This window comes from Cetorhinus maximus, chromosome 16 (assembly GCF_964194155.1).
Source record: "Cetorhinus maximus chromosome 16, sCetMax3.hap1.1, whole genome shotgun sequence".
Taxonomy (NCBI): Eukaryota; Metazoa; Chordata; class Chondrichthyes; order Lamniformes; family Cetorhinidae; genus Cetorhinus; species Cetorhinus maximus.
Window position 1 is genome coordinate 88739817 of NC_135894.1, and position 15698 is coordinate 88755514.

A 15698-nucleotide genomic window follows, 5' to 3' on the forward strand; every position below is an offset into this window, starting at 1 on the left:
TCTTGTCTGTCCTTCCTAAACGTCGAATATCCTTGAATATTCAGTTCCCAGTCTTGGTCACCATGCAGCCATGTTTCCGTAATTACAATTATATTATACCCCTTTATCTCTATTTGTACCTTTAGATCAACTACCTTATTGTGAATGCTGCGCGAATTCAGGTAGAGTGCCCTTAACTTTGTCTTTTTAACATCATTCCGCATTCGAAGCATATTCAATTCTCTGCTTTGTTCTTCCTGCTTTCTAGTCTCACTACTACTTCCTGTTACCAACTTTACTTTCTTCAATTTGGGCCACTCCTCAGGTTCCCACCCCCTGACAAGCTAGTTTAAACCCACCCCAACAGCAAATCTCCCTGCGAGTATATCAGTCCCAGTCCCGTTAAGATGTGACCCATCCAGTTTATACAGGACCCGCCTGCCCCAGGACTGGTCCCAATGCCTCAGAAATCTGATGCACTCCCTCCTACACTAGTTTTCCAGCCACGCGTTTAATTGATCTATCCTCCTATTATTAGCACGATGCTGGAGAACGTCACTTCATAAACAGCGAGAGAATGGCGAAGTCTTCATAAAGAGCGTGAGTGTGGCAGAAACTTCATAAAGAGCGGGAGAGTGAAGGAGACTTCATAAAGAGCAAGTGAGTGGTGGAGTCTTCATAAAGAGTGGGAGAGTGGCGGAGACTTCATAAAACAGCACGAGAGTTGCCGAGACCTCGTAAAGAGTGTGAGAGTGGCAGAGACTTCACTAAACAGCCTGAGAGTGGTGGGGGCTGCATAAAGAGCTAACCACATCATGGAAGAAAAAAATCAAAGCGTGATATCACAGAGAAACGGGTAAATGATTGGTTGGTGAGTATTTTGGTAATTTATTTTCAAAACTCGTGCAGTCTTTTTTCATAATTATAAGGTTTCATTAGTATTAGCAAACTTTACTAGTATTAATAAAGCCTATTGGGAGTAGGGTTTATAAATTAATTGAAAAAAAAATAATAAATTAATTAACACATGATAAAGATGACAAGGTGGGTAATGTATTTGGATTGTAGAATGTGGGAGCTCCTGGACAACAGTGTGATCTGCGGTAAAATACATCTACATTAAGTGTCTGCAGTCAGAATCACTGAGCTGGAGGCTGAGCTGCAGACACTGCGATGCATCAGGGAGGGGAATAGTGACCTGGACATTTTGTTCCAGGTGGCAGTCACACCCCTTAGGATTTGGCCTTCTGATTTGGTCAGTGGTCAGGGATAGGAGAGTGTGACTATGAGTGAAGCAGGTATGGGGACCCAGAAGGTAGAAGCGGAGGAGCCTCAGTCTTTGCATTTGACCAATAGATTTGAGGTTCTTGCAATCTATTTGGATGAATGCGAGAGCTGTAAGCTGGATGAGCAAACTGACCATGGCACCAGAAGCCATTCAAGCAGAAAGAGTTAATGGGAATGTAGTAGTAGAAGGGGACAGTATAGTCAGAGGGATACATATAGTTCTCTGCAGCCGAGAGCACGAGTCCAGACGGCTGTGTTGTCGTCTGCTTAGTGCCAGTGTTCAGGGCATCTGCTCGGGGATGGAGAGGAACTTGCAGTGGGAAAAGGGAGGATCCAGTTGTTGTGGTCCATGTTGTTACCAATGCCATATGTAGTACTAGGAAAGAACTTGTGCTTAGGAATTATGAGCAGCTAGGGACCAAATTAAAAGGCAGAACCTCAAAGGTGGTAATATCTGAATTATTACCTGAAGTATGAGCAAATTGGTGTAGGGTGAATAAGATTAACGAGATGAAGGTGTGGCTCAAGGACTGGTGTGGGAGAAATGGGGTTTCAATTCGTGGGGCACTGGCACTGGTACTGGGGAAAGTGGGAGCTGTATTGTTGGGACGGTTTTCATCCGAGCCGTGCTGGGACCAGTGTTCTGGCGAGTTGCATAACTAGGGTGGTAGAGAGGGACTTTTTACTAAATAGCGGGAGGAAGGGATCATCCGAGGGGAGATGTAGTAAATCAAAGGGAAACAACAAGGTAATAGAGCAGGGTAGCGATTTGGGTAATGATAACCAGAGTGTAGGGACAGAGAGTACAAACGTAAGAGTGTACTTGCAGATAAGGCTGGAGCGTGCAAAAATGGCAAAGGACAAAATTAAAGGATTTGTGTCTGAGTGTGCAGCGTTTGCAACAAAATGGATGAATTGTTAGCACAGATAAAAATAAATACGTATGACCTGACAGTCAATTACAGAAACATTGTTGCAAGGCTGGGACCAAGGCTGACATTTCAAAAAGATAGGAAGCTAGGAAAAGGTGACGGTGTAGCTCTGCTAATTAAGGATGTCATTAGTACAGTGGCGAGAGGTGACCTTAGCTCAAAAGAACAAGATGTAGAATCAGTTGGATAGAGATAAGAAATAGTAAATGTACGAAGTCACCTGTGGGAGCAGTCTATAGATCCCCTAACAGTAGTCACACGTTAAGACAGGGTATACAGGGAGAAATAAATGGGATGTGTAAGAAAGTTATGGCAAAAATCATGGGTGATTTTAATTTACATGTAGATTGGGTGAATCAGATTGGCAGAGGGAGCCTGGACCATGAGTTCAAAGAGTGTTGGGACAATTTCTCTGAGGAGTACATTCTAATGTCAATCAGGGAGCAGGATATCCTAGACCTGTCATTGAGCAATGAGACAGGATTAACCAATAGCCTCATAGTAAAGGAGCCTCTAGGCAACAGCAATCATAACATGATAGAAGTTCATGTTCAGTTTGAAAGGAAGATGTGTGAGACCAAGACTAGTGTTTTAAACCTGAATAAAGGTCACTATAAGGGTATGAAAATAGATCTAGCGAAAGTGAATTGGGAAACTGAGTTGAAAGGTAGGAAGGTAAAGTTGCAGTGGTAGACCCAGTGAGAAAGAAAGACTCTTTGAGAAGGATGCACCATCAATGGCTGAATAAGGAAGTTAAGGATAGTATCAAATGGAAAGAAACACTACACAAATCTGCAAAGATTAGTGGTAAGTCAGCAGATTGGTCAAATTTTAAGAATCAGCAAAGAATGACTAAAAATAATAAAGGGAGAGAAAGAAGAGTATTAAAGAAAGCTAGCTAGTAATATAAAAGCCGACAGTAGGAGTTTCTACAAGTATTTAAATAGGAAAAGAATAACAAAATCTAGTGCTGGACTTCTACAGAGTGAGTCTGGGGAATTGATAATGGAAAACAAGGAAATGGCAGAGGCATTGAACAGGTATTCTGTGTCTGTCTTCACTATAGAAGACTTGGAAAACTTCCCAAAGATACTTGAGAATCAAGGTGTGAACGGTTGGGAAGAACTTAAAACAATCTTGATCACTAGGAAAAAGTGCTGGGAAAACTATTGGACCTAAAAGCTGACAAGTCCACTGGACCAGATGGCCTGCATCCTAGAGTCTTAAAAGAAGTGGCTGCAGAGATAGCGGATGCATTGGTTAAAATTTTCCAAAACTCTGGAAAGGTCGCAGTGGATTGGAAAATAGCTAAAGTGACACTTTCGAGAAAGGAGGGAGGCAGAAAGCAGGAAACTACAGGCCAGTTAGCCTAACATCTGTCAATGGAAAATTGTTAGAATCCATTATTAAGGAGGTCATTGCAGGATACTTAGAAAATCATACTTTGATCAGGCAGAGTCAAAATGGGTTTGTGAGAGGGAAATCATGTTTAACGAAGTTATTAGAGTTTTTTTAAGGAGCAGAAGCAAGGTGGATAAAGGGGAACCTGTAGATGTGCTGTGCTTGGATTTCTAGAAGGCATTTGATAGGATACTACATCAAAGGTTACTACACAAAATAAGATCACATGGTATAGGGGGTAACATATTGGCATGGATAAAAGATTGGTTGGCTAACAGGAAGCAGAAATGAGGGATAAATGGGTCTTTTTTGCACTGGAAGGCTGTGATAAGTGGAGTGCCAAGGGAATCAGTGCTAGGGCCTCAACCCTTTACAATTTACATCAATGATTTTTTTGAAGGTACCGAACGTATGGTAGCTAAATTTGCCAAAGATGCCGAGATAGGTAGGAAAGTAAGTGGTCAAGAGGAGGTAGACAGTCTGCAAAGGGATATAGACAGATTATGTGAGTGAACAAAGATTTGGCAGATGGAGTATAATGTGGGGAAATGTGAACTTGTCCATTTTGGCAGGAAGAATAGCAAAGCAGCATATTATTTAAATGGAGATTGCAGAATTCTGCGGTACAGAGAGATCTAGGTGTCCTTGTACATTAATTACAAAAAGTTAGTATACAGGTACAACAAGTAATTGGGAAAGCCAAATGGAATGTCAGCATTTATTGCAAGGGGAATGGAATATAATAGTATGGAAGTTTTACTGCAGCTGTACAGGACCTTGGTGTGACCACAGCTGGACAGTTTTGGTCTCCTTATTTGAGAAAAGATATAATTGCATTAGAAGCAGCATAGAGAAGGTTCACTCAACTCATTCCTGGGATGAGGGGCTTATCTTATGAAGAAAGGTTGGGCAGGTTAGAGTTATGGAACTGAAGCAGGTAGATTGAGTTAAGGTACAGACAGCCATGAGCTAATTGAAAGGTGGTACAGGCCCAAGGGGCTGAATGGCTTTCTCCTGATCCTATCTTCCTCCAATGGTCTTAGAGGCAGACTCATTCTGGACTTCTCCCATGCATGAGAATGAGAGGTAATCTTATTGAAACATATAAGATCCTGAAGGGATTTGATAGGGTAGATACCAGGAAGATGTTCCGACTTGTGGGGGAGACTAGAACCAGGGGATACAATTTAAGAATAAGAGGTCTACCATTTAAGATGGAGATGAGGAGAAATTCTTTCTCTAAAGGGTACTTAGTATGTGAAATTCTCTTCCCCAGAAAGCAGTGGAGACTGGGTCATTGAATTTGTTAAAGGCAGAGTTAGACAGATTTTTGACAGACAAAGGAGTCAAGGGTTATGGGAGGCAGATGGCAAAGTGGAGTTGAGATCACAACCAGGTCAGCCATGATCTTATTGAATGGCAGAGCAGGATCAAAGGGTTATTCCACTCCTAAATCCTATGCTCTGATGTTCTTAGCACCCTTGGAGGTGCTGTCTCTCAGATGAGGTGTTGCTCTCTTAGATGGATGTAAAGGATCCCCTGGCTCTCTCCTGAAGAAGCGTATAGGGGAGGTATCCCTTGTGTCCTGCCCAATATTTATCCCTCAGTCAACATCACCAAAAAAAATCAAATTTCCTGGTCATTATCACGCTGCAGCTTGAGGGGGATTGCTGTGTACAAATTGGTTGCTGCATTTCCTAAAACATTGACTACATTTCAAAAGTACTTCATTGCCTGTAGTGCTGGTGAAAGGTGCTACATAAATGCAGGTCATTCTTTCTTTTATTGGATCTTCTTGTACCACACACCATCCATATTCAAGATATTCGGTAGGTAAACATCTCCATTTTGGCAGGAAGAATAGAAAAGCAGCATATTATTTAAATGGAGAGAGATTGCAGAATTCTGCAGTACAGAGAGATCTGGGTGTCCTTGTACATGAATTACAAAAAGTTAGTATGCAGGTACAGCAAGTAATTAGGAAAGCCAAAGGCTCTCAATGCCAATGATGAAACATCAAGGGCGCAAGATGACTTTGAATAAAGGAGGCCCTGAACCAATTTCATCCCATTCTTCAAAGCACACCAATTATACTGTGTTTCTGTAACAGGGTGCAAGTGATTGTTTTAGTAAATCCAGTGGCTAGATATCAACTACACTTCTGAGTAATCCATTCCAATTACTTCTTGACATCTTTCCAAAGCTTAACCTTTACAACCATCATGTTGTATTTATTCTTTCATGGGATGTTAACGTCACTGGGAAGGCCAGCATTTGTTGCCCATCCCCAATTGCTCTTGAACTGAACGGCTTGCTAGGCCTTTTCAGAGAGTTAAGAGTCAACCATGTTGCCATGGATCTGGGGTCATATCTAGTCAGCCAGACCAGGTAAGGATGGAAGATTTCCTTCCCTAAAGGAGATTGATGAACCAAATGGATTTTTACAACAATTGAGACTAGTTTTTTCAATTCCAGATTTATTAATTGAATTTAAATTCCACCAGATGCCATGGCGGGATTTGAACCCATGTTTCTGGATTCCTAGTCCAGTGACATTATCACTACGCCACTGTCTCCTCCCAACCCTTTTATCCCCTTGTCCAGCGATCGCGAATTATTTGAAAGTACACCTATAGCTTTACTTTCTCTGTCCCATTAAAAGGTGCATGGGAGAAGTCCAGAATGAGTCTGCTCTAAGAATATTGGAGGAAGGTAGGGTCAGGAGAAGGCCATTTGGCCCCTTGGATTTGTACCACCTTTCAATTAGCTCATGGCTAACTGTATCTTAACTCAATCTACCTGCCTTGGTTCCATAACCCTTAATACACTTGCTGAAATTTCCCCCAAAGAGGGAATTTCAATTGACCTAGCCTCAACAGCTTTTTGGGGGAATGTTCCAGATTTCCACAGTGCTATGAGCGAGGAAATGCTTCTTGATTTCACTCTTGAACAGCCGAGCTTTAATTTCAAAGTTATTCTGGACTTGTCTATCAGAGGAAATGGTTTTTTCCTCTCCATCTACCCTATCAAACCCTTTAACCATCTGTCACACACATTCCCCCTCCGCCCTCTCAGATGGCTGTAAAAGATTCCATGGCACTGTTTTGAAGAAGTTCTTCTCGGTGTCCTGACCAATATTTATCCCTCAATCAACATCAAAAAACAGATTATCTGGTCCTTATCACATTGCAGTTTGTGGGGACTTGCTGTGCACACGTTGGCTACCACATTTCCTACACTTCAAAAAATGCTTTGGGACATCCCAAGGTCATGAAAGGCGCTATATAAATGCAAGTCGTTTATTTTTCTTTATTTCTTCCTCATATGGAAGCACCTGGTTTCCATGTAAATTCCGTTCCCCCCAGTCAACAGCCATCGACTTTGCTCTAGATATTATTGTACAATGTCCCACTGAACGTCTATTTGTTCATTTAGTTTGGGTCTGGTACATATTTTAGGCATCTTATACTGCCACCAATGATGGACTAGCTGCATACCACTAAGTGGTTGTCAAGGTAACCAAATATTTGCCTCAAAGTGTCTTCTGCTCCACATTAAAGAGTGAATAAGATTCCAACACAAAAGAGCCAGCGTGGACTCAATGGGCCGAATGACCTCCTGCGGCACCTTCTTAACTCTGTTATTCTATAAATGGTGAAAAATTCCCGGTGTGTTGTGAAACTGGGCATTTAGACCATGGGCCATTGTGTTTGATCCCTGGTTTGCCCTTTGACTGGGCTGTAGCTCACCAATAAGGAATAAAGCCCACAGCATGAGTTATAAAATGGCCACCAACACAGGTCTCCTAACGAAAAATCCATAATTGCTTCCGAGTGATGTTGGTGAAGATAAAAAAAATAACAGATGCCACATCTAATGAAGGCTCTTCACCTTGCACCTGTAGGTTGAGGAGAATTTCATCTGATCCCCAGTTGTTACTTGTCACACAGCTGTAGTACCCAGAATCCTCTGCTTTTACAGTACGGATGACAAAGCTGCCATTGTTAAAGATGCTCCTGCGTCCATCAATCAGGACAGGGGTGGGCGTTCCATTACTAAACCAGAGGAAAAGAAATGGGTATCAATTTGACCATGTACAATAACCAACACATGTAGCGCAAACTGTGGGACAAAGTTTGGTTCAGGTCTCCCCAGTGGCAAGGGCCACCCTCCCCTAAACACCTACCCCACCTTCACCAATGACCCTACCCCATCCGTCCCCCGGGGCCTATCTGACTGGACCCAGAGAGGTCGACCCCCCGGCTCACCCGGGCTCCTCCATCAAGCCTCCTCCTGCCTGGGTTACAGTCCCAGCAGCGGCCACCACTCCCTGTGGTGCTGCTGGGACTGAAGAGCTGATGGCCCTCTGATTGGCCAGTAGCACTTGCTGGCAGGATCTTCAATGGACACGAGCACTGACGCCAGGCCCTTCATTGTTTGATGAACGTAGAATCCTGTCAGGGCACCCAGAACTGGCCGAGGCAGGGTTGTCCCCAACGTTCCAGCCAGTGGGACGGGGGTCAACGTTGCCCGGCCAATATTTAAGGACGTGTACTTGCCCATTCTCATCGCCCAGGGGGCAGAAACATGCTGGGCCAGCCACGTGCTTCTTTCGCTGATTTGGTGCATGTTGAAGCTGCAGCTTCCTACGCCAGGTGTAGTCTCCCCGTTTACCTGTTCTTCATCCATTTGACTGTGGGTGCCGGGTCTCCAACCGCTTTACACGGCAGCACGATATCCCGCATCCATGGCGTCGTCACGGTGCCGCTGAACGTTAGGATCCGGGCCGGTGCTGATAACAACCACAACAGCAGGGGTTAAAATCTTAACCCAACTTTTGGGCCTTTCATCTAACCGTAGAATGGAGGTTGATGGAGGAGGGGATCAACAACATCAACGGAAGTAGGTTAAGCCTATATTCCCTGACGTCTAGGAGAGTGAGAGGCAGCCAAATTGAAATACAATTCTTAAGGATGCTTGACAGGGTCGATGCTGAGTGGTTGTTTCTCCTGGCTGGGAAATCTAGAACACCGGGGTCACAGTCGCATCATAAGGAGTCACCAATTTAGGACTGAGGGGAGGAGAAATTTCTTCACCTCAAAGGTTTGTGAATCTTTGGAATTGTCTAGCCCAGAGGGCTGTGGATGCTCAGTCACTGGGTATATTCAAGACAGAGATTGATAGATATTTGGATGCACCGGGAATTAAGGGACATGGAGATAGTGTGGGAAAGTGGAGTTAAGGTAGAAGATCAGCCTTGATCTTGTTGAGTGGTAGAGCAGGCTTGAGGGGCCGAATGGTCTACTCCTGCTCCCTGTTTCTTATGTTCTTATTAATTGGGCTCCAAAGTGCATTCTCCTGGCAGCCTTTTGACTGTGAATCGAACTGATTGCGGTGAATTACTGTAATGGAGCCTAAAGTGGGTCTAACGTACTTACCCTTCCCTCAAGTGACCTGAAATAAAGGGTGTGTGTGATGCACAAAATAACTTTCAAATCCTAAAATAACGGAAGTGCCGTATATTAAAAAAAAACACATCAGGACACTAAGGAGAATAAATCGCTTCTCGATTTTTTTTGGACACATTCATTAAAATAGTGACTTGGGAAATATCGCACTTGCCAGCTAGGGAGAGAATTTAAACACGGAGTGGGCTCTGGGATCACATTTATCATAAGGACAACAAATGAAAGTAAGAAATAAGACTCGTGCAGCACAGGATGCTCCAGTGGGGATTTGATCTGACAAATGAAGGATTAAATATCATCAGTGCCACGCTGGAACATTACCTTTGGCTAATGGCTCCACTGTAATGATCTCACTGGAGTTCCCCCTCCCGGCCGCAGTGATTGCAACAACCCAGATACTGTACTGGCGGTTCTGGCTGAGGTTGGGGATGCGGTAGTAAAATGCGTCTGGCGAGGCTTCAAATTCGCTGATTATCTGGGAAGGAAAACAATTAAGACACTTACTCGTGTCACAATGAAACCCGAGATCTATTAAGGCTTTCGCTTTTCACCATAACTTGTCAATCAATCCAAAAGGTAATTAGTATGGTCCCTCGTGCATGTGACGGGTGAAAACGTTTAATTCTGGACGGTCCTGGCATGCTGGTTCTCTTTGCTGCTGAATGGGAAAGTCTGAGGCCGATGTTTCCTGGTTGGGGGGGGCGAGTCATACGAAATGGGAGCAGAAGTAGGCCATTCGGCCCCTCGAGCCCGCTCCGCCATTCAATAAGATCGTGGCTGATCTGTTTGTATTTTGAATTTCACATTCCCATCCACCCCTGATAACCTTTGATTTCCTCCGGCCTAACAAGAATCTATCTACCCCTGCCTTAAAGATACTCAATGACTCCGCCTCCACTGTCTTCGGAGGCAGAGAGCTCCAAAGACACACAACCCTCAGAGAGAAAATAAATTCTCTTCACCTCTGTCCTAAAAGGGCAGCCCCTAATTTTAAAACAGTGCCCCCTAGTTCTGGACTCACCCACAAGAGGAAACATCCTTTCCACATCTACCTTGTTAATAGCGTTCAGGATCTTGTATACTTCAATCCTGTAGAAACAAGCCCGGTCTACCTAACCTTTCCTCATAAGACAACCCGCTCATTCCAGGTATCAACCTAGTAAACCTCCTCTGAACCACCTCCACCGCATTTATATCCTTACGCCCTCTGGCCACGAACTCAAGGTCAATGACAACAACAAGAAACAAACAGAACACAAGCTGGGCCTCCTTATTCTAGAAAAGAGAAGGATGAAGGGAATAGAAGTCTTTAATAGTGGGAAGGGGTTTGGGAGCATCCTGATTTTCACCTTTGCAAGCTGTGCTTTCAGAAGCTCTGGAGTTTCCTCTCACCTCTCTGCCTCTTCATTGTTTCCTTTCAGCTGCCCCCTTCAGTCACATCTCTTTGACCAAGCTTTCGGTCATCTGCTCGAATATCTAACTTAAGTGACTCGGGGGTTCAAATTTTGTTTTGATAATGCTCCTGTGAAGCACCTGGAGATGGTTTGGGCCTTATATAAATACAAGTGGTTGATGATGGGGTAGGCATGGGAATAACAATGGGCTGATCGGGCGGGCGCGGGCCTGGCCTGATGGGGCGTGAAATCGTGCGAGATTACGCCGGGTGAGCGTCCCGATGTCATTCCGCGCCCGCACGATATATCGATCGGTGGGCACGCACAAGAGTCAGAAGCGTGCCCGCCGACAATGAAGAGGTCAGTTAAGCCCACAACGGCGCAATTGTCTGGCATTTTACGTAACCCATCCAGCCTTACGGTTGGCGGACGGGTGAATCGGCTGCTAATTTTCAGGTGGCTGATTATGATGCATGGCCCCTTTTTTTTCAGCTTTTGGAACCTTTACTTTTGCAGTTTCAGGTCTTCAGCTCTCTGCCTTCAGGGAGCTTTCTCCCAGCGCTTGCCCTCGCCCGCCCTCTTCCCGCCTGCACCCCCCAACCCTGGCAGCGCTGAGTGTTTCAGCAGGCGTTTCACGCTGGCTGGCTGTTAATTGGTTGGCCGGCATGAAATCGTGGTCGGGGGGGGCCGATCGCGGTCGGGGGGGGGGCCGATTGCGGTCGGGGGGTCTGTTTCCCGGCCAATCCCGGGGCCCGCCGATTGCGCCCGCCTGCCAAGCCGAAAATTCAGGCCAATGTTTCCGCTGGTTAGGGAGTCCAAAACCAGGAGTCATCAATATAAGATAGTCACTAATAAATCTATTGGAAGGAATTCAGGGGATGCTTCTTTACCCAGAGAGTGGCGAGAATGCGGAACCTACTACTGCCTGGAGTGACTGAAGCCAGCAGCAGATACTTTTAAGGGGAAGCTAGATAAACACGTGGGTGAGGAAGAGCAGAAGGTCATGTTGATAGGGGGGGAAATGATTTAGTGTGGGAGGAGGCTTGTGTGGAGCATAAACACCAGCACAGAGCAGCGGAGCCGAAAAAGCCTCTTTCTGTGCTGCACATTCTGTGTGACTCAAGGTAAAAATATCCTCGGGTAACAAAGAAGGCTTGAGGAAGTTCCTCACGGCCTGGCGGGTAAAGGCGGTGAGTGCGCCAAGTCACACGGGTGATTCCTTTTGGCGATTCCTCGGTTTCTTGCTCCATGTTGCTGCCAGACCTGTTGAGCGTTTCCAACATTTTCTCTTTATTACTGGTGACCCCTGTTCTGTGCCGAGCTGGCTGATTTCAGCCAGAACAACGGTTGGTAGGGACGGTACAATTAGTGTCAGGAACCCAGGGCTGTGGGGAACGAAGAAAAGAACAGCAGCCCTTTGGAAAGGTGGGGTACTGGCACTGTGGGAGCACTTACCAGGAGGGTCCAGCTGCTTCAGGAAAGGAGGGCAGAAAAACTCAGCTCATTTAAGTCATACGGACTCGAAACGTTAACTGTGCTCCTCTCCGCAGATGCTGTCAGACCTGCTGAGTTTTTCCAGGTATTTTTATTTTTGTTTTGGATTTCCAGCATCCGCAGTTTTTTGCTTTCATTTACAGCCCTGTTTGGTACCTATGAAAGAAGCTGACCTTTGTAGTGCTAAATAGTGCTGGGCGCATAGTGCTGTGATCACAATGGATTGAATGAAATAACTGGGAGAGAGCACTTAATTCTGTGCAATAGCCATACTGAATAACCCGAGGGGAATTGATAGATGCACAAGATACTAAACGGTAAATACTGCAAACTATGTCAACATAATGACAAGGCATTGGTGAAAGGTGAAATCAAGGCTGATGTCAGGAAGAATTTCTTCCCACAGAATTCAACACACAAAGCAGACTTTTCACACAGGCCTGTGGGCGCAAATGAGCCAATGTGGTTGGGGGGTACTGTGGGCAAATGAGTTAAGATGAATCATCTTCCTTGGCCGGTGAACTTGTGAATGCAATTGAAAAGACGCCAAGGATATTAGTTACTTGAGCACAGCAATTATATAGCCAGTGTCAGTATAAAGTAACTCACATTGTCCTCCACTGATGACAAGACACCACTGAACAAATGGCCTCTGATGTGAACAAAGCATCTCTGAGGGAGGGCAGGGTGTTAATAAATCAGTAAATAATTAATCAACATGCTCACTAATTTATACCAAGATCCTAGTGGCCTACTACACAGAACTGCAAATTCTTGCTGTATTATATTCAGGCCTTTGCACTCGCTAAGAGCTCAGCGTTGTTTTATATTACAAAAGGTAGGCTCAGCAAACATTGTGTAGCTGGGTTTGTGACAGGAGGGATACATAATCACCAATTTAGAGAACAACAACCAATTTCATATACATAGTGGCTCCAACTGAGTAAAATTATCCAAGGCGCTTCACAGAAGCGATATCACTTGATGACTTGACAATGAACCACATAAGGACAGTTGACCGATAGCTTGGCCAAAGAGGTAGGTTTTAAGGAACATCTCAAAAGGAGGAGAGAGAGAGAGAGGTGGAGAGGTTTAGGGAGGGAATTCCAGAGCAGAAGGGTCTAGGCAGCTGAAGGCAGGTACACGAATAATGCGGCAAATTAAATCAGGGATGCACAAGAGGCCATAGTTGGAGGAGTACAGAGATCTCAGAGGGTTATAGCGCTTAATGAGATTATAGAGCTAGGAGAAGCGAGGCCATAGCAGAATCTGAGCACAAAGCGTTGGTGAGCCAGGAGCCAATGTAGGGATGACAGGGGTGAATGGGTCTTGGTGTGAGTTTGTTTAGAGGCAACAGGATTTTGAATGACTCAATTTACAGATTCAAAGTTTGGATTCCTAAATATAACCTGTTTTCATCAGCAAAAGGGCAGATTTGGTAACAAGGCAGTTGCTGGGAAGCTATAAATGCAGCTTTAGAATTCTGGATGGTGCCTTTCCCATGTCAAGAGAAGATCCTCACAGATGAGCGAACTATGTTTGTTTGCCTTGGGAAATGGAAATCCTGATGCATTTTACCACTAGTGAATGTTTATTTTTGCTACCAGCTGTACTTGATGGTCAAGTAAACCAAACTCCCATCAAAAGATGGTACTGGGGTCTCCAATGGCATGACCACCTGATGATCTACACAGCTGGATTGCTCCTAACATGGTCTTGCCTTTGGGAGCAATGAGGTATCACTGAAAAAAGAGACACGTCGAAGATTTTCTCCTTGCACATTTTAGTAATCTGATATGTAATGTACCTTTAAGACAAGTATTGTAATGAAAGGTCACATGATCTTATTGTCCAATAGCAGAGTGCGGGTTACCTCTATGTGACAAAGTCTTGAGCTAGTCACTGATGAGTGAAGACAGAGTTTTATGATGTGAGCACACAAGTGTAGTGGCAGAGTTAGTTTGTAAGTAAACAGCATGTGGTCATTCTAACAACGATCTCCTGATGTTCTCTGTCTCTATACCAACTCGGTCACCCTGAAACAAGCGTGCAACTCATATCCTTTGGCCCAACAAACAAGGCAACTGGATCCAACACACATACAGTATAAATTGTTGTTTTCCCCTTATATTGGTATTCTTGCAAAGTGTCCTGATGAGTGCAAGATGAAAAGCTTCGCCATGTCTATTTTCTCAGCAATACTGCAGCTCTGTATTACCAAATGGCAATAAGGTCTCATAGAGTCCTACAGTGCAAAAGGAGGCATTTGGACCAGCATGATGTGCCAGCTCAGCTTAGGCCCATTCCCCCCTCTTCTTTCCTCACAGCCTTTCAAATTTCTCCTTTTCAAATAAATCCAATTTCATTTTGAAAGCTATTATCGAATCTGCTTTCCTCCAGACAGTGCATTTTTGCTATGCAAAAAAAAAGAGTTCTCCTCATTTCCCTACTGGATATTTTCCAAATACAGCCTTGGTTCTAACATGGACAAAAGAGCTGAACTCCCGAGGTGAGGTGAGAGTGACTGCCCTTGACATCAAGGCCGCATTTGACCAAGTGTGGCATCAAGGAGCCCTAGCAAAACTGGAGTCAATGGGAGTCAGGGGGAAAACTCTCCGCTGGTTGGAGTCATACCTAGCACAAAGGAAGATAGTTGTGGTTGTTGGAGGTCAATCATCTCAGCTCCAGGACTTAACTGCAGGAGTTCCTCAGAGTAGATCCTCAGTCCAACCAATCTTCAGCTGCTTCATCAATGACCTTCCTTGCATCACAAGGTCAGAAGTGGGGATGTTCGCTGATGATTGCACAATATTCAGCACCATTCGCGACTCGTCAGATACTGAAGCCGTCCATGTCCAAATGCAGCAAGACCTGGACAATATCCAGGCTTGGACTGACAAGTGGCAAATCACAACATTCACACCACACAAGTGTCAGGCAATGACCATCTCCAACAAGAGAGAATCTAACCATCGCCCCTTGACCTTCAATGGCATTACCGTCATTGAATCCCCACTATCAACATCCTGGGGGTTACCATTGACCAGAAACTGAACTGGACTAGCTACATCAATACTGTGGCGACAAGAGCAGGTCAGAGGCTAGGAACCCTGCGATGAGTAACTCACCTCCTGACTCCCCAAAGCCTGTCCACCATCTACAAGGCACAAGTCAAGAGTGTGATGGAATACTCTCCACTGGCCTGGATGAGTGCAGCTCCCACAACACTTAAGAGGCTTGACACTGTCCAGGACAAAGCAGCCCACTTGATTGGCACCACATCCAGAAACATTCATTCCCTTCATTACCGACACACAGTAGCAGCAGTGTGCACCATCTACAAGGTGCACTGCAGGAATTCACCTAGGCTCCTTCGAGAGCACCTTCCAAACACATGACCACTATCAGCTAGAAGGTCAAGGGCAGCAGATAGATGGGAACACCACCACTTCCAAGCCACTTACCATCCAGATTTGGAAATATATCACCGTTCCTTCACTGTCACTGGGTCAAAATCCTGGAATTCCCTTCCTAACAGCACTGTGGGTGTACCTACACCACATGGACTCCAGCGGTTCAAGAATGCAGCTCACCACCACCTCCTTGAGGACAACCAGGGATGGGCAATAAATGCTGGCCCAGCCAGCGAAGCCCACACCCTGTGAGTGAAGAAAAAAAAAAGCGAACATTTCAGGTTGAGAAGTGAAATGTAGGGTGGAGTTTTGTGCCTTCCCCCTTGGTGA

At 44.9% G+C, this 15698-nt stretch overlaps 1 protein-coding gene across 5 annotated transcripts in view; it reads right to left on the bottom strand.

The window, feature by feature from the left end:
• LOC144691807 (cell adhesion molecule DSCAM) overlaps positions 1–15698 on the bottom strand; it is a 545084-nt gene that overhangs the window by 76408 nt on the left and 452978 nt on the right. For all 5 annotated transcript variants that reach the window (XM_078560312.1, XM_078560308.1, XM_078560310.1 and 2 more), the window contains exons 20-22: positions 9389–9542; positions 8274–8391; positions 7491–7654 (exon numbers count right to left, since the gene is read on the bottom strand). In XM_078560312.1, the coding sequence (XP_078416438.1) occupies positions 7491–7654; positions 8274–8391; positions 9389–9542 (436 nt within the window). The remainder of the gene's footprint in view (positions 1–7490; positions 7655–8273; positions 8392–9388; positions 9543–15698) is intronic.